This window comes from Diabrotica virgifera, chromosome 1 (genome assembly GCF_917563875.1).
Source record: "Diabrotica virgifera virgifera chromosome 1, PGI_DIABVI_V3a".
In the NCBI taxonomy this organism is placed as follows: domain Eukaryota; kingdom Metazoa; phylum Arthropoda; class Insecta; order Coleoptera; family Chrysomelidae; genus Diabrotica; species Diabrotica virgifera.
Genome location: NC_065443.1, coordinates 53,415,197 through 53,438,842, shown reverse-complemented (window position 1 = coordinate 53,438,842; position 23,646 = coordinate 53,415,197). Strand labels below are relative to the sequence as shown.

At 37.9% G+C, this 23,646-nt stretch overlaps 1 protein-coding gene across 1 annotated transcript in view; it reads right to left on the bottom strand.

The window, feature by feature from the left end:
• The window catches only part of LOC126890702 (uncharacterized), a 29,846-nt gene extending 6,445 nt beyond the window's left edge, over positions 1-23,401 (bottom strand). The window contains exon 1 of the mRNA XM_050659868.1: positions 22,926-23,401. Coding sequence (XP_050515825.1) covers positions 22,926-23,401 — 476 coding nt within the window. The remainder of the gene's footprint in view (positions 1-22,925) is intronic.
• Positions 23,402-23,646: the final 245 nt, after the last annotated feature.

Here is a 23,646-nt window from a genome sequence, read left to right as displayed (position 1 = left end):
TATGAGGTCAAAGCTTTTCTGGGATCTCTACTATTGAGTGCTTATGTCAACATTCCTTGAAGGAGAATGTTTTGGCAACGCGAAAGAGATCCTAGAAATTGACTTAAATCTGTGACATATGCCCTTATTTACAAAATTGGATCAGTTATAATTTAGAAGACGCTAATTTAGATTAGGTCGTTCATCTGCCAATGAAAACGTCTAAATTTGCTATGATCGACTATACCATTTGGTAATTCCACAGGAAAAAATATCTCGATAGTATGATTTGTGCCATAATATTTCATAAATAAGGTGTTTAAAATCCAACGTATGCTTAAATTTCAAATGTTTCGTTTTATACTATACCCAAACCTAATAGTAGGTTATATGCCTGGTGTACCATATTTTGTACAGCATTTTTTTTTACTTATTTTACATAAATATTTGGTTTTAACGACAAATACAATAGGAAAAATGAAAGAATACCCATGAAGGAACATATAAAACACGCTGTATTTTCCTGTCACCGTGTCACACCAAAAATTGGCCAGAGCAAGTACATGTAATAATAATTATTACATGTACTTGCGCTAGGCAATTTTCTTTATGACACGGTGACAGGAAAATACAGCGTGTTTTAAATATGTTCGCTCATGGGTATTCTTTCATTTTTCCGACTGTATGTTTTTGTTACCTTACTACATAACACGTACATACATTTGAAGAAAAATATTAAAAAATATTTTAAGGTAAGTTTTAGGCATATCTGGGTTAAGATAACTTATTGTGTTTTTAACGTTCGTGTTTACTCCTAAGGCTTCCTTTATAATCTTTGGGATAGTGTACCTACTTCTTTCTTGTTGCTTCATATATTTTGCACTCAGTTGATATAATGTTTCACGGAGAATGTTGTTTCACAGTTTTCACACATCGCATCGGCGGCGGCACAATTCGCGTAAAGAATTGTTTATGTGTTATTAGTTGCTGTGTCCCAGCCGCAAAGGTGTAATTTATTATTCTCACTTGGTCGGGTCTGTTCGCTGTTGGTTGGAGCCACGGTTTCACTAATTGTTTGATTTCCTTGAATTTATTTTGTGATGCACTCCACTTATTTTGCCACGCACTTTATATAGCCTAATAAAATAAAAAAAAAGTCAAAATGTAAATTCGTACAGGTTAAAACAAACTTTATATCAAATTTTAGGTGGGTACAAAAGATATTTTCAAGAAAGTATCCAAATCATACAAGGGGATCATTGTTTAAATAATTAAAAAGGGGTAATTTTTGCAAAAAATATACTTTTTTAACTGCTGAGGTAATTCACTTATTAATGAAGGTCTATGAGATTGTTTTCTACAAAGTTGAAGGGTAAATCTTTCACATAAGACTTACTAAATTAAATTCGACCCCCTATTTATTTAAATAATTGTATATAAAACTTTAAAAACAAATTTGCAAAAAAATATTTTTAGCGTTTTAAATAAGCACTATAAAATATCTTATTTTACGGTGTAAGTTGCGCTATGTTACCAGTATTAATTAAAAATAAATTGGTCGAAAAATATTTAATATTTTTTGAGATATTGAATTTGTTTATTAAATGCTACTATATTTTCAATTGCAAAAACGTGGTTGTTGGCAAAGAAATATTCATCTGCTTAAGATCCCATTATTTTTATTTTTATGTATATTTTCGATAAATGTATTGATAAATTCAAATTTCAATTAAACTGCCCCCTAAAATGGCATTTGAAAACTATTCAAATTTGTTTATAATTTGTTTTTTTTAATAACGTCGCGGGGATTGAGTATTTTGAAATGCCGTTTGGATAATTGGGTTCCTGAGAATTTTTTACTAATTAACAAAATTTTTTTGTCGTTTTTTCTTCTTCTTTTTTTCTTGGAGTTATATTACTACGGGCCCTTTTAATGTAAACGTTTATTAAGAATGTCGCATCTCTGAGTTGTAGATTCTAGACCTAAAAATATTAAGATTTAACTAAAATCTCTTCAATAAAATGTGGCTACTTACTGAGTTACAGGGTGTTTTATTTAAAAATTTAAAAATTATTTTTACCAACTACTTTAAAACTATTTGACGTATCCTTATCATACTTGGCAGAAAGTGTGGCTATTATACACCCTACTAAATTGTGATTAATAAAAGTTTCTAGCTAGTGCCAGAGGCGTACGACAGGGGATAGTGAATTATTGACCCTTCCCAAATTCTACGCCACTGAGTAGATTTTAGTAGATAGATTTTAGCGTAATTTTTCGATTTTCCGATACTTTGTATGTAAATAGCTTTATTGGTATCGATAAAGTCATCAGTTTTAGAGATATTGGAAGTTTAAAATGAATGAATGGATGAATCAAAATAACTATGCTGTTTTATTTTCAACGTCCAATATCTCAAAAACTAATGACCTAATCGTTACCAGTAAAGAGTATATTATTTACATAGAAGGTATTAGAGAATCGAAAAATTTTGCTAAAATGGTAATCCCCTCAGTGGCGTAGAATTTGGGAAGGGTCAATCATTAACTATTCCCTGTCGTACGCCTCTGGCAGTAGCTAGAAACTTTTATTTATCACAATTTAGTAGACTGTATAGTACCCACACTCTCTGCCAAGTATGGTAAGGATAAGTACGTCAAATAGTTTGAAAGTACTTGGTAAAAATAATTGTTAAATTTTTAAATAAAACACCCTGTAACTCAGTAAGTAGCCACATTTTATTTAAGTGATTTTAGACCAATCTTAATATTTTTAGGTCTAGAATCTAAAACTTAGAGATTCGACATTCTTAATGAAATTTAACCCTAAAAGTTAAACCCTAAAAAAAAAAGAAGAGGAAAAGAGAAGAAAAAATTTTGATAATTATTGAAAAATTTCCAGCAACCGAGTTATCGAAACGGCATGTCAAAATATTTATGCCTTGCGACGTTATTAAAAAAACAAATTATAAACAAATTTGAATAATTTTCAAATGCCATTTTAGGGGGAAGTTTAATTAAAATTTGAATTTATCAATACATTTATAGAAAACATACATAAAAATAAAAATAATAAGATTTAATACGGGTGAATATTTCTTTGGCAACAACCGCGTTTTTGCATTTGAAAATAGAGTAACATTTAATAAACAAATTCAATATCTCAAAAAATATTAAATACTTCTTGACCAATTTTTTTTTTATTTAATACTGATAACATAGAGCAAATTTTCTTGTAAAATAATATATTTATAGTGCTTATTTAAAACGCTAAAAATAATTTTTTGCAAATCTGTTGTTAAAGTTTTATGTATAATTATTTAAATAAATAGGGGGTCAAATTTAATTTAGTAAATCTTATGTGAAAGATTTACCCTTCAGCTTTGCAGAAAACAATCCTATAGACCTTCATTAGTAACTGAATAACCTCAGCAGTTAAAAAATAATTTTTTTGCAAAAATGACCCCTTTTTAATTATTTAAATAATGATCCCCTTATATGATTTAGATACTTTCTTGAAAATATCTTTTGTACCCACCTAAACTTTGATATAAAATTTGTTTCAACCTGTACGAATTTACATTTTGATTTACATGTAGTGTAATTTTATTTTACTAGACTAATATATTATTTCTGACTTCAAGTCATCAAAAAACCTCATTAATAAGAATGGAGTCCAGGCTGAAGGATGCTAGTAGATCTGCTTCTTCATTTCTTTGTATAACTGAATGCGATGGGACAAACATAAAGTCGACAGTGATCTTATTTTTATTTAGGATCGCTATTTCTGATCGGATATCTGAGTCAATTATTGGATTATTGGTGTATAGACGTTTGATAGTGTGCAGTGAGCTTAGTGAATCGGTTATTATGAGACTGTTTCGACTCTTTTATATGGATAAGTTCTTTTAATATTGCATACAACTCTGCAGTGAATAACGAAGTAATAGGATTGAATTTAAATTGTAATGATGTGTTGGGTTTGAGGATGGCTGCACCAATACCGTCTGATGATTTGGATGCATCAATGTATACCTTAAAGTGATTTTTATAAGTTTCCATTTCTTTTAAGAATGATTGTTTGATCAAATCTGGTATAGTCTCATTTTTTTTGTATATACTAAGGTTAGTATTAATTTTGGGAATTGGTATTAACCTTAACCAAGGTGGAGAAGTTAGGAAATTTGTTGGGAGAATTTAAGGAAATTGGAGATGTAGGTCATGAAGGTTTCTTCTAAATCTTTCGTAAAATGGTGGATTTAATCTTGTTGCAGAGAAAGTGTCTTGAAATCGATCTGTGAACCCACTGGTATTATAAGTAGGGTGTTCTTTATTACTGGCTATTTTAGAAGTATATATGAGAGAAAGATATTAGCATCGTAAACTTAGGGGTGGTTCTCCTCTTAAGCATTGTAAACTTTCAACTGCTGTCGTTCAAAACGCACCTGTAGCTATTCGTAGAGCTGTGTTTTGAAAAGTTTCCAAGGTTTTCAATACTGATACTTTGCTTGATGAATAAACTATCGCACCATAGTCGAGTTTGGATCTAACAAAAGATTTATATATACATGTAATAGTGTATTTTGATCTGCTCCCCAGTTTTTGCTGGAAATAGTTTTCATAAAATTTAATCCTGCTTGGCATGATTTTCTAAGTTCTTCTGTATGTTTTTTCCATGAAAACTTTTGGTCGAAAACAATACCTAAAAATCGGACATTATTTGTGAAACTGAGGGTTTGGTTATACAGCTTCAGATGTGGAGTTCGAGTGTTATGTTTTCGTGTGAATAGAATACATTTAGTTTTTGTCGGTGAGAATTGTAATCCGATAGACCTAGACCATGATTCTAACTGATTGATTGTTTGTGGTAAATGTTTTTGTATATATAGAGTTTTTTTCTTTGGCAAATAAAACTAAGTCATCAGCGCATAGTCTTCCTTTGACAATCGATGAGCATTGTTGAAGTATGTCGTTTATGGCTATTAGAAAAAGGATTGAACTTATAACTGATCCTTGTGGTACTCCGTTCTCTTGAACTTTTTTATCTGAGTTAACATTATCTGATCGAACTATGAAGCTGCGAGATTGAAGAAAATTTGATATGAATCTTAATATATTGCCTCTGATATCCCAGTTATGCAATTTCGATATGATATTGAATCGCCACACAGTATCGTAAGCTTGATCAATATCAAAGAAGACTGCGATACAATCTTGCTTATTTGCAAATGCTTCATGTATTCCTGACTCTAAGTCTATTAAGTTGTCTATAATAGTGGATCGAATTTGCTTAAATCCGGTTTGTTGTGGGATAAGAAGTTTTTGTTTTTCTAAATACCATCTCAGTCTTTTATTTACCAATTTCTCTAACACTTTACATATTATAATATTGGTTAAACACATTGGTCGATATGATTCTGGTAATGTCCGGGAGTTATCAGGTTTGAGAAGAGGTAGTTATTATTGCTTTGGACCAGGTTGACGGGAAAACCTGCTTACTCCAGATAAAATTATAAAGGTCTAGTAATAAATGTTTCTCGTTGTCTGGAAGGTGTATTAGAAATGCTAGGGGGATACCGTCTGGTCCCGAGCTTGAATCTTTGGAATAGTTTAAGACTACATCAAGTTCTATTAAGGAAAATGGAACGTTAAGGTGTGAATCTCATGTCCGTCGAATCCCAGTATGTTTTTTCTGTTGTTTTTATGTATTTTAAAATCGTCAATGTAATTTTCATCACTGGAATTTAATTCGTATTGGTCTGCTAACATATCTACGATTTTTTTTCTGTCACTAATTATTTTGTTATTTTTTGCTAGAAAAGGAATTTGATATGGTTGGCATTTGCCAGAGATTTTCCATAAATTTCTTCAAACTGTACTTATAGTTGAAGAGGCATTTAGAGATGAGATGATTTTTTTTCAGGATTCTTTTCTATTATTTTTTAGAATGTATCTTGCCTCGTCGTGTTTTGTATTCCGTTATGTTTTCGTCTGTTTTGGGATGCATTAGTCTTTAGACTATTGAAAGCTTTCTTATACGCTCTTGTAGCTTGGCTGCATTCAGGTGTCCACACGGGAATAGGTTTACATTTCTTTAAAAATTTTTGTTTTTCCTACATATGTCACTGCGGCTGCTGTGATGGTTTGTAAAAATGTACTTAAAAACTTATCTATGTCGTTTGATGGTGTGAAGTTGGTTTGGTTAATGTCCAGTTCGATTTGTTTGGTAAAGTTAGTCCAATCAGCATTTTTAATATTCCACTTTGAGATTAGCGACTCAATATTTATTGCGTTCTGATGTGTTAAAGAAATTATAATGGGGTAGTGGTAGCTACCATATAAGTAGGGTAGAACGGCCCATGTTAACGTGGTGGGCAAGACTGGGTCAAACAGAGAAATATCAATTGCCGATGTTGTGCCATTTTGGATGTTGAATCTGGTTCGTCTTCCGTCGTTAAGTAGATTCAGATTTTGTAATGTTATAATATCTTCTATAATTCGTCCTTTCGGGTTGAGTTTTATGGAACCCCACATCGGATTGTGGCAGTTAAGATCTCCAACGATAATTCTAGGTGAAGGAATTTGTTTCAAAATAGCTGTTTAATCTTCTTGGGATATGGTTTGATTTGGTGGGATATACATATTACATACATTGCGATAGTTATTAATTCAATATTATTTGAAGTCAATGATAACTGTGTGCTCATGAATTATTCATCTAAGTAAATTGCTACTCCTCCACTGGCAATATTTTGGTTTAATCTGTTGTTGTAGAAACATGAATAATTACGGAAAGTTATATACATTATGGTTTGAATTTTTGAAGTTTGTTTCCTGTAGGCAGATAATAATAGATGGGTGTGTTTCAGAGGTAATACGTTTTAGTTTTTCGAAATGTGTGTATAACCCATTTAAGTTTCATTGAAGTAGAGAAATGAATGTAATTATTCTTTAGAGGAATTTACAGATGAGTCGGAATCTTCTCCCGACAATGAAGTTTTTAAAGCAGGGAGTAAACCCATGTGTTTGCCAAGTTTTTGTATTAATCTGGTGCTTTTGGTTTTCATTCTTTTGTCGGTATAATATGGATATAAATCCGTTAGAAAATTTATAAGCGCATGAGAATCTTCTTAGTACAATTTTGTTACGCCGATTATATCTTTTGCTCCTTGCATACTTTCGAATAGATCCGCTACTTGATTGAAGCTTAACAATTGCATTTCGCTTTACATATTCTCTAACTGGTTCTAGTAATATTTAAAGATTTGTTATCTCATCTGTTAAGTTTTTGTCATCATTTTTGGTTTTTTCTTTAATTGAAGTTTAGGTTTTTCGAAGTTGTCTTCGGCGGATGGCGAGATTGCATCTTCTAAGGTTCTTTTTCCGGTTGCTTTTTTCGAATAATTTATCTGGGGTTCGTGAGTATTCATGTGTGTATTTTTATTTGGAGGTAAGTGTTGGCTTGTTTCAAGTGAGGTTGATTTTTGTTTTTGGGTATTAGAGGATGACTCAGAGGATGTAGGTGTTACTGTAGTGTTAACTTAAGAAGTGGTCAAATGTATGGATTTATTTTGTAGTGAAAATTGTTGGGTTGGGTTTATTGATAAATGCGGGATGGATACTGTTTGTGATGTGGTTTGAGAAGACGTAGTAAGTGTGGAGGGAGTGGTATTTAAAATTGTGGTAGTATTTTGTAGATTATTTTGTTGAGTATGATTTATTGATGAATTATGTTTTATCTCTGTTTGCACTGCATTATCACTGTAAGGATGGTTATGAGGTGAAATATTTGAACAATTAGCTGTGTTTAGGCAATACGTAAAGTATCCTTAACAATAGTAACCTATACTTATTGTACGGTTATAGAGTATATTCCCATAGGTAAGCTGGTTAAGAGTAGATAACGATTTTTCATATGTAATTTAAAGTATTATCTGCATAAATGGCACAAAGAATATTTGCTACGAGAGGTATATGGTTCAAAATGCATACAGTATCACGACTAATAAGTTATGTTCACATACATGTAGAGTACTTACAGTTTTATTCCTTGATGACGTGTCACATCAGAGCTCTGATTGAATTCCATAATCCATTTGGTTCATTTGTAAGGCACTCACTAATACGCTAAATAAATCATCGTCGATAATACTGAGCAGATTGAATTATCTGAGCGGTATAAAACGATAGCAAAAAAAGCCGGTAAAATGCGGCCTTTTTACGAATAGCGGGAGCGTCGATAGATTAGAGATGATTCTCGTTAGGAAGCTTTTGACGATCTGCCCCGGCGAGGGGTTCAAATGCGAGTCTCAACAATAACCTGGAGTTTCCAGAAAGGTTACATAAATACTACTTGAATTTTAAGTAATCAGTAGTACAGGGGCGTAACTAATTATTTTAGTGAGCCGTGTATAATATATTTATTGTACATATTGCCGGGGGCGACAGGCGAGAGAGATGGCCTATATCACCTCGAAGAGAGGGGATTGGCAAAGATGTGCACAACGATAAGAAATGTTTGAAGAAATTAGAGTTTATATACACAAGGGGTAACAACGATAAAATGGAGGAAAACGATAAGTTTTCCCCCTAGGGATAGATTTTAATCTTCCAGGGGAATCACAGCGATTTTCGTAATACCACGAAGAAAATCACCGTGAGTAGTGTGAATCTTGACAGTACGAACTAGACCATCCTTACCAGGCAATACATCTATTACCCTGGCAGTTGGCCATAAGAGTGGAGGAGTACCATCCTCCTTCAACAGAACCAAATCCCCGATCTTGACAGGGTCAGTAGGGTCGGTCCATTTATTTCTTTGCTGCAGGAGGCAAAGATAGTCTTTTTTCCACAATTTCCAAAATTGCTGTTGAATTTTACTAATACGCTGAAAAAGATTCAACCTATTTTCAGGTATCTCTGAAACACTTGGTTCAGGGGGCGCGGTTAAACTTCTTTGAACTAAGAAGTGAGCTGGAGATAGGAAAGCGAAGTCATTGGCGTCAGACGACATCCTAGTGATGGGTCTCGAATTTAGAATAGCCTCGATTTGGCATAATACTGTGTTAAACACTTCAAAGGTGAAGTGGGAATTTCCTATAATTCGATAGAGGTGATACTTCACACTCTTTATTCCTACCTCATGGAGGCCGAATTGATGGGGGTTGCGGGGAACACCCATCTTGAAAGTTATGGAGTTTTGAGTACAGAATTCCTTAATCTGTTCCGAATTATTTTGATTTAAGAAAAAATCATAGAATTCGCGCATTTCATTTTTTGCCCCATGGAAATTTGTGGCATTGTCGCTCCAAATAATACTGGGCGTGGATCTTCTGGCAATAAACCTTTTCAGAGTAAGAATATAGGCTTCTGCGCTTAATCCTGTGACGAGTTCGATATGAACACATTTAGTGCTCATGCAAATGAAATAGGCTACGTATGCTTTGTAAAGCGGTGCCTTCCTCAAATGTGAGGACTTAATTAAGAAGAACCCCCCATAGTCCACTGAGACGACTTGGAAGGGTCTAGTGGGGAGTACACGATCGGGATGCATATCTGCCATCTGTTGAACAGAATTGGGTGTCATGAATCGGAAACAGTTTACACACTTACGAATTAAGCGTTTAATCTGTCTTAATCCGTCAATTGGCCAGTACTTCATTTTGACATACGAAAGTACTGTTTGCGCGCCTGAATGTAATAACTTATGATGAGCTTGAGTCAAGATTAGTTCTACAACTCGACATTTAGAAGGAAGTAGAATGGGGTGTTTTTGATTATACGATATGGGGGCGTGTCGGAGACGTCCTCCCACACGAATCAGCCCATCATTATGTTGTAGGAAGGGGTTGAGTTTACGAATGGCTTTATTGGTCACGAGTTTAGCATTTTTCAATTCAAGAATCTCTTTTTTAAAGTAGATACTTTGGATATACCTGATGATCGCGTGATCAGCGATCTCCATTTCGGGTGGCGTCAATATATCCGTATCTCGTGGAGAGTTATTTATTTTCTTTTTAATATTACTGATGAATCTAAAAAGATAAGCGACAATTCTTTGAATTTTACGAAAAGAAGAAGATTTAGCGAATAGATTTTCAAAGGTGTCGTTGAGTTCGTGATTTGTTGCTATGTTTGAGACAACTAACTTCCTTAATTCAGGAAGATCATCCTGAAAATGAGGAATTTGATGAAGAGAAAAATCGATGGGATTGTCTCTAATAAAGCTAGGTCCGCATAACCAGTCTTCGGTGGTCTGGGGATTATCAAAGACATTTATCCCTCTGGAAGCGGGGTCAGCGATGTTTTCGTGACTTCTGACGAAATGGAAATCACAAGGAAAAGTTTCCAACAAGGAATTGACCTTTTGAATTCTGTTTTGTACAAAAATGTTCCAAATGTGTTTTTTAGAAAGTATCCAAGACAAGGCAATTGTAGAGTCAGCAAAGAGATGAGATGAAGATATACTCAAATTTTTCTTGAAGATGTGAAAAAGTCTATGAGCCAGAGTGACTCCCAACACTATTCCACAAAGTTCCAATTTGGGGATGGTGAGTTTATTTTTTAGCGGAGAAATTTTGTTTTTAGAAGCGATAAGCCGCGACGATACAGAAAAGTCTGAGTATGTCGCTTTGAGATACACACAAGTGCTGTATATTTTTTCCGATGCGTCGGTGAAAATAATTAATTGAACATCAACAACTTTCTTTTGTAAAAGTAAGCATCGAGGTACCTTGACCTCTTCTATAGTTTTGAATGTCGATAAGAGGTTTTGCCAATTTTTCATAATGATGGGTGAGTCAATGGGTTGATCCCAGTCCAGTTTCTGGGACCATATTTCCTGTATCAAGAGCTTAGCGTTCACAAGGACAGGGGATAACCATCCTAGCGGGTCATACAAAGTAGCAATGTAGGAGAGAATAGTACGTTTAGTAACAACATTAGCCAATTTGAAGATAGGAGTTTTAAACGAAAAGTGGTCGCGTTCTGAATCCCAGAATATGCCTAAGACTTTATCAGATCCCGTGAAGTTAAGACTGACTTCAGAGACGGGATTTAAATTGTGTTGAGACAGAAATTCTGAAGAACTGCAGTTCCACTTGTGGAGGAGGAAACCATGGGTTTCTAGCAAAGAAGTTAATTGTTCGAAAAGACAACTTAATTCATGAAGACTGTCAGCACCGCTGATCAGGTCATCCATATAGATAGATTCTTGCAGAACACTAGTAGCAAGTTCGTGGGTATGTTTGTTGTTGTCAGCGATGTGCTTGATAACTCTTTGAGCGATAAATGGGCTACTTGGGAGCCCGAAGGGTAATCTTTGAAATTGATAGCACCGTAAAGGCTGCTGAATATTGTCCCTAAAGAGAAAATTTAACAGAAATGTTTCAGTGGGACAAATGGCGATTTGTAGGAACATAGCCTTGATGTCGCCTACTAGTGCGAATTTAAACTGACGAAACTTAGCGAGAATGTCAAAAAGTTCATGTTGGACGACATAACCTTTGTCTATGACGTCACTGAGGGAGATTCCCGTAGACGATTTATTGTTTGGATCGAAAACTATACGAGTGGAAGTAGTAGAGTTGGATTTGAAAACGGGAAAGTGAGGGAGAAAGTAATTAGGTTTACCTGAGTCATTTAGCATTTTTAACGGCACTTGAATTATTTGTCCGTTATTGAGATATTCCGATATAATGTCCTGATATTTTTCCAATAAATCAGGGTTGAGTTGAAAACGTTTCTCGAGACTGAGAAAACGTCTTTTTGCCGAGAGAAACGAATTTCCCATGTCTATATCTTCGATAGGGAGTTTGAGATTGAGTGTGGACTCATATCGTCCATTGGGGAGAACATTAACATGTTTTACAAAATTAATTTCAGCGGGGTGATCATTAATGAGATCGGTGTTCTGAGGAGCGGCTTCTTCCAGCTCCCAGAATTTTTGTAAATGATCGGATAGTTCCTCGTTGGACACTACCGGCTCATTTACGGCGGAAGGAGTGTTATGAGAACAACAAGTAACGAGAGAGTTTGAATAAAATTCCAAAGCCTTTTTAGTATTTTTCGACTTAAGAGCAAAGTCTGGAACTGACCCTGATATCGTGTACCCGAGTAGAGTGCGTTGAAGAACGGGAAGACCTTTTCCCAAACGAATTATTTCAGGTTGAATGATATCGTTATACAGGTCTGCACCGAGCAGGATACCAATTGGGGATGTTACATGGAACATCGGATCACCTAATGGTATCTCTGAGGGTATGTTTAGTTTGCTCGCCGAAATAGAAATTTGAGGAAGCGGATTTGTTATCTTTGGGAGTACAGAGCACGAGATGTCAAAAGGAACGTCGTTAGCGACAGCGAAAATTGTTGTATCTACAATAGATTGAGACGAGGATGAGGTGGAGTTAATTCCATTGATCCGTAATTTTCCATCTCTAGTGGTGAGTGACAGTTCCTTTACGAGGTCAGCACTAATAAATGAAACCTGTGAGGCCGAGTCTAAGAGTGCCTTTGCGAAGACCCTCTTGCCGCTAGGAGCGACAAGATAGACCTGGAGTGTGCTTAATAACACCAAATGATTATCAAGCGAGGCTGCAGATAGAGCCATTGAATGTGGAGTCGAATTTTGAAGATTAACTTCCGTTTCAGGAGCTCTAACATGTGAGGGCCCCTGTTGTGAATTACCCTGTGTATGGGAGTTATTTGAGATAGCGGTTTTATTATGATTATTTGAGTTGTGTTGGCCAACAGCCGCGGAAGGGTTACTATGACCCGTTTTGTCGAAATGGAGCAACGTGTGATGACGAGATTTACAAACTATGCAAGAGAATTTGGATTTACACTGATCGAGCATGTGAGACCCAAGACAATTAATACAAAATTTATTTTGTTTGACAAAACTAAAACGTTCTTTAGAATTCAACTGCTTGAACTGAGGACAAGAGTAGATCGAGTGAGAGTCGTTGCAATAGGAACATTTCTTAGGACCTAAGCGAGGCGAAAGGTTACTGGTAGAAGTGTCTGAGGCTAGGTGTAAAGAGTGTCTGGAAGTAGTAGTCGATTTTGGTTTTGATTGAGATTGAATATTCTCAAGATGAACAACGCGTGTCTCGATTTCCCCTAGAAAATGGACAAAATCAGGGGTAGCTTGGCTACCACCGGATTGGAACTCAAGAGCCCTAATGGTAGGTGCGTCGAGTTTCTGAGTAGCGATATGTATGAGAAGTAAATGCAAGAGATCTGAAGGGGGCCTATTCAAGTTCAATAGGGCCTTGAAATTATTTGACATGACCGTATGAAAATTTCTTAATTGTGAGTGATTTGCGTTTCCAGAAATAGGAGGCGCATCAAGAATTTGAGAGATGAGAGTTTTGATAAGCGATTTAGAGTTGGCGTACCTTTGTGTCAGGTTATCCCGGGCTATTTTGTAATTGTCACCTGTGAGTGGGATATGCTCGAGAAGCGTCAAAGGCTCGGAAGTTAGAAAACTTTTGAGGTAAATGAGTTTTTCCAGATCACTTAATGTAGTATCAGATCCTATTATTGTATCAAAGGTCTCAATGAATGAATTGTATTCAGTAACTAAGCCACTAAATGGTTTTAACTGAATACGAGGGAGGTTTACTGTTCGTTGCCTAGCCATAGACTGTGAGGTTAGAGAAGAATTAGGGTCAAATTGGAGGGAGGGGGTAGCAGTCACATTAGAACTTTCAATGACCTCTAACCTTTCTTCCAATAGAGAAATTGTATCCAAATATTTATCAAAAACCACAGAGGAATCAGTAGAGGGGGTAGGTTCCTCGGGGATCGTCTCCAGCACATTTTGAGCATCGCGGAAAAGTCCGTAAGAATGTTTGAGTTGTGAAATTATTTCACGAATTTTATATTTGTTTAGAGAATTAAGAGTTGTGGGAACCGAATCAGCCAACTTGGTTATATCAAGTTTTGCGGTGAGCCTCTGTCGGTTATATTTTGATCGGTCAGCCATGTTGCGAGAATGTGAGATTAGATAGATTATTTGCAAATGTCTAAACCTATAAATCGATGCGAAAATGAGAGAATATGTACAATATATTATATATTACACGTTTAATAGTGTGAGATTGGCTTAATAGTATCACCCTGTATGAGCGCAGATTAGTATATGAAATGCAAAACTATAAAATTTCAAAATATATGCAATTTTCCAAAATGGGTATTTTTCAGCAAGTGTGAGACACCCTTAACAAGTATTTAAATTAATTAAATTGAAGGAAAAAACAATTATTTATTTTCTATAGTTTTCTAGAAGTGTAAAATGAGCTTAAGCGAAGCTAAATGTAGCAAAAACTTACAATTTATGCAAGAAAACAAAATTATTTTTAATAATTTTTGTAACCTGTGAACCAGGCTTAATCGGATTCAAAATTATAAATTTAATTTAAATCAAAAGGTTGAACAAACAATGTTAAAATTATAACACCCGTACTATCAGCCAAGAAATGAGTACACTTTTTGTATACTATAAACAGAAAAATATATTTACGAAAATAAAATAATGTAATATATGCAAATATTTTTTCATACAAACAAAACGACTCCTTTATTTGAACAAAGCAAGTAGTTTCTGAAATTGCACGTGTAGACCGGGCTTAACAACCTACCAGCTATTGTAGAGACGTGCTGGGTTAAATACTGAGAATTTGAGTGCAGAAAGAGAGGAATATTTTATTTTTGTGCCGGGGCGGCGTGGCTTGGAAATTTCCAAATGCAACAGAAAGACACTATAAATGAAAAACCGTTATTCTCAGAATAGAGATTATCAAAATATGCAAATACGAAGGACCTTGAGGATTTAATTAATAAATAATTAATATGATACGGCTCGATGGAACAGAAATGTTTAGGCAATACGTAAAGTATCCTTAACAATAGTAACCTATACTTATTGTACGGTTATAGAGTATATTCCCATAGGTAAGCTGGTTAAGAGTAGATAACGATTTTTCATATGTAATTTAAAGTATTATCTGCATAAATGGCACAAAGAATATTTGCTACGAGAGGTATATGGTTCAAAATGCATACAGTATCACGACTAATAAGTTATGTTCACATACATGTAGAGTACTTACAGTTTTATTCCTTGATGACGTGTCACATCAGAGCTCTGATTGAATTCCATAATCCATTTGGTTCATTTGTAAGGCACTCACTAATACGCTAAATAAATCATCGTCGATAATACTGAGCAGATTGAATTATCTGAGCGGTATAAAACGATAGCAAAAAAAGCCGGTAAAATGCGGCCTTTTTACGAATAGCGGGAGCGTCGATAGATTAGAGATGATTCTCGTTAGGAAGCTTTTGACGATCTGCCCCGGCGAGGGGTTCAAATGCGAGTCTCAACAATAACCTGGAGTTTCCAGAAAGGTTACATAAATACTACTTGAATTTTAAGTAATCAGTAGTACAGGGGCGTAACTAATTATTTTAGTGAGCCGTGTATAATATATTTATTGTACAAGCTGCCTGGTGTCCAGTTAATTTGCATTTGAAACATGTTTCGTCTTGGGGTATAAATATGCGGTATGATGTTTGTTCTAACTCGATGATAAAATATTCAGGTAGTACAAAGTTGTCTGACAAAGGTAAAACGAAAATTTGTCGTCGGAGGCTTAGAATATTATGACTGAAAGCAGGATTGGTTGCCCCTATCCGTAGATATGATAAATATGTCTGAGAGAGGATTTAAACCTAGTTTTATTCATCATCATCAACCCGTACGCGTCCACTGCTGGACATAGGTCTCCCTCAGCTCTTTCCATCTTTCTCTGTTTTGTGCGGCTTGCATCCAGTTGCCGACAATACGCTTCAGATCATCAGCCCATCTGATTGGTGGTCGTCCTCTGCTCCGTAGTGCTTTTTCTCGTGGCCTCCACTCGACAATACGTTTTGTCCATCGGTTGTCTGACAATCTGGCGACGTGTCCTGCCCAATTCCACTTGAGCGACGCGATTCTTTCGACGGCGTCCGCTGTTCTTGTTCTACGACGTATTTCTTCGTTTGGGATTCGGCCCCTCAGGGAGACACCCAACATTTGGCGCTCCATAGCTCTCTGAGTTATGCGAATATTGTTCACTACCTTTTTTGTGAGTGTTAATGTTTCCGCTCCATAAGTGAGTACAGGCAATACACACTGGTCAAAGATTTTCCTTTTCAGGCATATGGGTAATTCCGATTTAAATACATAGCTCAGTTTACCAAACGCTGCCCAGGCTAATCCTTTGCGACGTGGGGGCTCGCACGTCTGGTTATCTCTTCCCAACCGAATTTCATGTCCCAAGTACTTATAAGATGCAGTCTGCTCAATATCCATTCCATCAACAACAATATTACGATTTAGCACCAGATTAGCCATTATTTGCGTCTTGTTGATGTTAATCTTTAGTCCGGCCTCTAAGGAAGCGTGATATAACTTGTTTAACATTATTATTGCATCATCCATACGATCGGCTATAATGACGATGTCATCTGCGAATCTCAAATTACTGAGCTTCTCTTCATTTATGTTGATACCAAAAGGGTTGTGAACAGCTTTGGTGAGATAGTGTCTCCTTGCCGTACTCCTCGCTGTATACAGAATTTATTTGTTTGTTGATCAGATAGTCTTACGCTAGCCGTTGCGTTGTGGTAGCTATATTTTATCATGTTAGTGTAGCGATGGTCTATTCGGCATTCTGTCAATGCTTTTAACATTTTCTGCTGGTTTATGGTATCGAACGCTTTCTCGTAGTCCACGAATATCAGTGCCAATAATTTGTTGTATTCCGCAGACTTCTCGATCAAGTTTTTTATTACCAGTAAGTGGTCGTTAGTGCTATATCCGGATCTGAAGCCAGCTTGTTCTCTAGGCTGATAGAAGTCTAACTTAGCCTCCAGTCTTTTTTGATACTTTTTGTGAAAAGTTTATATATGTGTGATAGCAAACTGATAGGACGGTAGTTTTTTAGATCTGTTATGTCACCTTTCTTGTGCAATAAAACAATGACTGCATTGTTCCATTGAGAAGGCGTTTTTCCTTGGTAAATGCATTCGGTGAAAAGTTGGGCCAAAACCTGGATAATTTTATTTCCACCTTGTTTGATTGCCTCGATACCTACTCCGTCATCGCCAGGGGATTTATTATTTTTCATTTCTGAAAGTGTCTTTTTAACTTCGTATGGTGTTACTTCTGTCATTAATTCTGATCCCTGGTTTGTGATTTTGGGCAGGAGCTGATCTTGCCTTGCGTTGGTGCTCTCATACATTTCGCGATAAAACGATTCGACAACCTTAAGGATTTCGGCTCTATCCGTAGCAATGCTGTTGTCTTTGATTCTTATTCTGTACATATTTTTGTTGCCAATGTTATTCGTATTTCGCCGCAAAACTTTTAAACTTTTGTTTTCTTGAATTATGTGAGTTATTTCTCTTGTATTCTTTTCTCTTATGTCTTTTCAGATTGACCGGTGGATATCTTTATTTAATTTCTTCAGTGTTGTGTAGTTGGAGTCGTATTTTTCTGTCAGTTGTCTTCTTTTACTTATTAACTCTTTGGTATTTTGGCTTAATTTTTCTTTATGGGTCACTACCGTCGAGCAGCACTCCCTTTCGGTTTCTTTTAGTGCCTTCGTTATGAGATTATTTGCTAGTTCGATGTCTTCTATTTCGTTTTCTAAGTCTTGTATACGGCTGGTTAGTAAGTCTTCATAGATGTCGTTGTTTTCTGTGGGAATCCATTTCTTCTTTCGTGTTTTGAAGATCATCTGTGTTCTTTCCAAGTTGACATTTAATTGTATCCTTGCTCGGATTAATCTGTGGTCGCTTCCTATCGACAATTTGTTAAGTACTTCAATATCTTTAATTATTTCTTTTCTGTTCGTTATGATAAAATCTATCTCATTTTTGACACTACCATCTGGGCTTATCCATGTCCATTTACGCTGAGGCTATTTATCGAAAAAAGAGTTCATCACGGATAAATTTTCCTGGTGTAAGAAGTTAAGCAGTCTTTGCCCTCATTCATTTCTTTCGCCGTACCCATACTTGCCCATTGCTACTTCTGCATGATCTTGTTTAAAGCCCATTTTCGCATTAAAGTCGCCCATAACTATTGTGTAGTATGATGGTGTAGTATGTAATGCAGTTTGTAGGTCGTCATAAAATTTTTCAGTTTCTTCATCCGAGTGGCTAGTCGTTGGAGCATATGTCTGGATTATCTTAAGGTTATATCTTGCATTTAGTTTGAAGATGAGCAAGCAAGCAAGCAATTTGATTCAACCCGACCTGTGGGAGATGTCCACCCTATCGAAAAAGTACATTCGGGTGTAACAATTCATTGGGGCGAGGTGTTTTGACCCGAGTACAAACAGGGATCACTCCACCTTGCTCCAATGCCGCAGGCCATCCCTTCCCCCCCATAGCACTCTGATGCGCGATGGGGGCACAACTATCGTAGCCAAATTTTCTTCACAACGGAATCCTGGGTAATAAGATTCCATGTGGTACCCTAATCGAATGCAAAAAACTAGGCCAGCGTGAAGCGCTCTATGCCTTTATCTTCTTAATTACTTATCCGCGGAACTAAAATTGCTTGCTTGGGCCTCAAGTCATTGTACCGAGCCCCATTGAGCTCTGTCCAATGACTTGTTGCTCGAGTTGTTTTGGGTGTTTTTTTTGGTTTTTTATATTTTTTTGGGGGCTTACGCCTTTTTTGTATTTTATATATTTTTTTGGGGGCTTACGCCCTTCTGTATTTTTCTATTTTTGATTTACCTTAAAGGTGATCGTGGTATTGGACCTACGTGTGTTACGTTTTATTCGGCACTTGTTTTCGAGCTACGAACCGTTCACTGTTTACACTATTTTATTTATTTATCCCACTTTACAATACTTGTTGCTTTGGACGTTTGTGCTTCCACCGGTGGAGAGCGTCGTACCTTAGCATCTCTCGCAGTATTGGGCTTGGATGGTGTTCCAGTTCTGCAAATTTTACCCTGGCCTTGTCTGTCATCATCTCCGTGACTCTTACTTGCTGTAGTTCTCTGAAGAGGAATCGCTCGGCAACGTATTTTGGGACTTTGGCTGCTTCTCTTAGGCTGTTGTTGTGGACCACCTGTATCTTCTTTTTTGTTGTGTTACACACGTGTCCCCATGCGAGAGATGCGTACGTTAATATCGGAAGTATTATGCTATTTATGAGCCTTATTTTAGTCTTCAATCTCAGTTTACTTCTCTTTCCTGTTAGTCCTCTGAGTGTTGCTCTTGTTATGTTGGTTTTTTGGACTGTGGCTTCTACGTGTTTCTTGAAGGTTAATCCTTTGTCCGTGATGACTCCTAGATATTTGGCTTCGTCTTTCCACTCGATGGGGGTGTTCTGCACCGTCAATTGTTCTTCTGGCTGTTGTCTTCCTTTCTTATATAGTATCGCTTGCGTTTTCTCCGAGTTGATGGCTATCTTCCACTTTATGCTCCATTCTTCTATGTCTTCTAACGCTGTTTGCAGGTTGGTCACTGCTATATCTACATTTCTATATTTGGTCGCTATCGTTGTGTCGTCTGCGTAGAGGCTCATAATGGTACCCGGAGTTCTAGGTACGTCTGCGGTATATATTGTGTACAGTAGGGGTGACAAGACTGCTCCCTGCGGTACCCCAGCTTCCGGGCTCCCGAGCTCGGACAGGACTTGTCCTATCCGAACCCTGAAGCTCCGGTCGCCCAAGTACGAAGAGATCAGCCTCGTCATCGCCCCACTGTACCCATAGCCTCGCATTTTATATATGAGTCCCTTATGCCACACTCTGTCGAAAGCCTTGCTTACGTCCAGGAATGCTGCTCCAGTGTACTGCTTATCGTTGAAACCAGCTGCTATGTACTCAGTTAGTCTGAGTACTTGTAGCTCACTGGAGTGCTCTGCTCTGAATCCAAATTGAGCTTCTGGGATTATCTCTAGTCTGTTTGTTTCCGCTTGCAGTCTTCTGAGGATGATTCTTTCCACTATTTCGCTGATCGCTGGGAGTAAGCTGATTGGCCTGTAGTTCTGCGGGAACGTGTGGTTTTTGCCAGGTTTTGGGATCATGATGACATGGGCCTCTTTCCATCTGTTTGGGAATCTTTTGTATCTTAATATCGCATTCACTATGTTTGTAAAATACACTATGGCTCTTCTGGGAAGGTATTTTAGGGCTCTATTTGATATTTCGTCTAGACCAGGCGCTTTTCTCGGTGAACTGTTTCTTATATGTTCGTTTATTTCTTCCGGTGATGTTGGGGGGATGATGTCTTCTGGATCCTCTGGTCTTTCTTCTTGCTCTTCGACTTCTTCTAAGAAGTCGTCTTCCTCGTCTTCATGGAAGTTTAGTCTGCACTCAATTTCGAGTGTGGACCTCATCGCCTCAGCTTTTTCTTCTATGGAGTGTACCATGCCGTTTGCTCCATGTAATGGGGGGGATGGGTTTTCTGTCGCTTCTTAGCATTTTCTGGAGCTTCCAGACGTTTTTCATGTTTGGGTCTGATTCTTCCATCTCTTGTACGAAGTTGTCCCATTTTTCGCTGCGGTGTAGTCGAAGAGCCGTCTTCAGCTCTCTGTTTAGTGTATTTTCCCAGGTTTTATCTACTCTGTTTCTCGTTCTTCTGGCTATTTGCTTCGCTCTGTTCTTTTCCCTTATAAGATCTTTTACTTCTTGTGGTATGTCTTTAAACCTTCCCGTATGGATTTCGACTTCTTCTACCGTTGTGCTGTTTCTAATCGCTTCTTGTATAATGTTTTCTAGCTCTAAGACTTTTTCTTCTATTTGTTCTGGATCGTTTATAGTTGGCACTATGTTTATTCCTTCACTAACTAATCTTTTATAATTTGTCCACTTTATTTTCTTTTTAGTTCTCTTCGGTTGATTTGTTTCTTCCCATGTTCCTAGTTCTAGTAGAATGGGGTTGTGGTCTGTGTTCCCTTCGTCTCGTATGGTTAGTTCTGCTTGAAGTCCTAGGTTCTTTGCAACAACGATGTCTATATGTGTGGGTAGTCCATTTCCTGGGAAGTGTGTTGGATCTTCTGGGCCCATTGCCATTGTATCTTCGTCATTTTCTATGTAGCTGTTTAATAATCTTCCATTTCGGTTCGTAGCTCTATCATTCCAGTTGGGGGATCTCACATTTAGGTCTCCTATTATTAGTGTTGATTCGGCGATGTTTAGGAACGCGTCGAGGTCTTCATCCATTAATGGGTCTTGCGGTCTTACGTAGGCTGATGTTATTCTGACTGCGCCTTGCCTCATTTTCACTTCTATTGTTGTTGCCTCCATGTTTACCAGTGGTGGAGTCGCGAAACTTGTGTGTTTGATTCCCTTCTTGACTAGGATGGCTGTTCCTCCTGATCTTCTTGTGTGGTCGTTCCTATATACATCGTATCCAGGAAACTTTAGATTAAAGTTGTTGGTAAGTTTGGTTTCCTGTATGGCTACGATGTCCATCTCGTATCTGTTGGCGATTTCGTCTAAGATGTTCTGGTTTGTTGTTATGCCGCCCGGATTCCAGGAGCATATCCTCAAGTATCCCCTTTCTGTCAGCATTACTTCTGTGCCTCCCTGGTGCCCAATATCACTTCTTTGACTACCTTAGTCACTATGTTGGTGACCATTCTGACTAGGTAGTCTTCGTCTGGGATCGCTGTGTTGTTCTGCGCGTTTTGTGTGGCCTGGGCGTAGGAAACCCCGGTTGCTTGCGGTCTTCTTTGTTGTTGTGCTTGATGTTGTGGCCTCCTTGGTGGTGGTCTACCCCATGTTGGGCACCTAGGTCATCCTCGGTAGCTGGCTGAATGGCTGCCTTTGCAGTTAGCGCAGGTTGCTTTAACTTCTCTGTCACGTTTGCACTGTTTCGTTTGGTGGTCTTCACCGCACTTTACACACTTTATGGCACTCGTTTTGGGCGTGGTGGAAGCCCTGGCAGTTAAAGCACTGCGTTGGTCCGTTAGCCTTTCGTAGGTCCTCTACCACGACCTTCATGTGGCACAGGTTGGTGATTCGCTTGGCATCCTCGACGTCCTCATGGTCCAGAGTCAGGACGAACATTGGAAGCTGTCTCTTTGGGCCGGCTCTGGTGGACATGTTTTTCGCTGAATGGCAGACAATATTATATTGTGCTGCCATTTCGTCTTTTATTTCTTCTTCTGTGGTATTTGTTGGTAACCCTCTTATAACCACTCTGGGTTTTCTATCTTCGTCTAACGCGAAGGCTATCCATTGTAGCCTTTTGGTTTTGTCCTTGGCTTCATATGTTTTAGCATAATCTGCCACTATCCTAACCATGTTCCTGTAATCTTCGGGGCTTTTGGTTTGTATTAGGGTTTCCATACCGCTCTTGGAGATCTTGTTGATCGTTATGATCTTTTGCTTTTGGGCAATGCTGAGGATGGCCCCTGTCTCGTTCACGCTCTGTAATTTTATTACAGGCGGTTTTCGTTGTTTTGTTACCTGTTGTTCAGGCAACGCGGTATCTTCTTCGTCTTGGTTTGTCACTATTCGGTCTGACTCCGAAACACTGGGGTGCCGCGCGGCAAGCGTATCTCCACCTGTGCTTGTAGCTGGATGGATTGGTGGGACTGGTCCTCGGGGCAGGTTGAAGGTGTCTTGTATTGGGGGAGAAGTGGCCCTCATAGCGTTGCCTGCTTGGAGTTCCCATGCCGTCGCCTCTTCTTTTGAAATCGGTGATTTCAGTGTTGGGAAATCTTCTTTGTTTTTCGGTTTGTCTTCGGTTCGAATCTTTTTCAGTCTCTCTTCAGCGGTTGGTTTTGGCTTTTTGGCTTCAAGGGCTGGCTGTGGCTTCTTGGCTTCAGAGGCTGGCTGTGGCTTTGGTTTAGTCTGCATTGTTGTTGATTCTTTTCAATGAGTTTTCTAGTCTCTTTCAGTTCTGTCAACAGGTCGTCCAACCGGTTTGACATCTTCTTGATTTCGGCCCTTAGTCGCTCGTTTTCTTCCTCTTTCTTTGCCATTTGATCTTCGGCAATTTGAAACCTGGCACTCATCGTTTTTATCACTTTTCTCAGGGTTGCTACTTCTTCATTCGGATCCTCTTCGCTCTCGGATTTGGCTGTCTGTGCTCTTTTAGTGGTACCTCTGCCTGCCTCGTCGGGAACTTCTTCCTCCATGGCCTCTACTTTTGGGTTGTCCTTATCCTTCTTCGTTTCCTCTGTTTGATTTTTCTCGTCGCTCTCTTTCTTTTTCTCCTCTCTTTTCTTTATGGACTTTTCCTTCTTCTTCTCGCTCCTAGGGAGTTTAAAACCATCGTTTTTCGCGCTTCTGTCGTCCATGGACGTGTATCCGTCAGTTTCATCTGAGCTTAATTCCTGAAACAGGTTAGGACTCACTTTGCGTGTGTCCTCACAAGTTGGCGGGGTAGGCGCCATGGAACGGTGACCGAGATCTGACTCGAGTCATCTGGGGTTGGGGGCGAATGGTCCTAAGTTTAGCGAAGCCTTTTTTTCTGCCGACTGACCCGATGCCAGCTCGGTTTCAGGGTTGCCTCCCTGCACCAAGCGCGGTTGTTCACGTACCCAGACAGAACTAGGTACGGGATCCTCTTGACTTTCTCGTTCTACTGACCTAGGGGCCGGGGCTACCCGATGTATATTCCAAAGAACTACACCTTGCA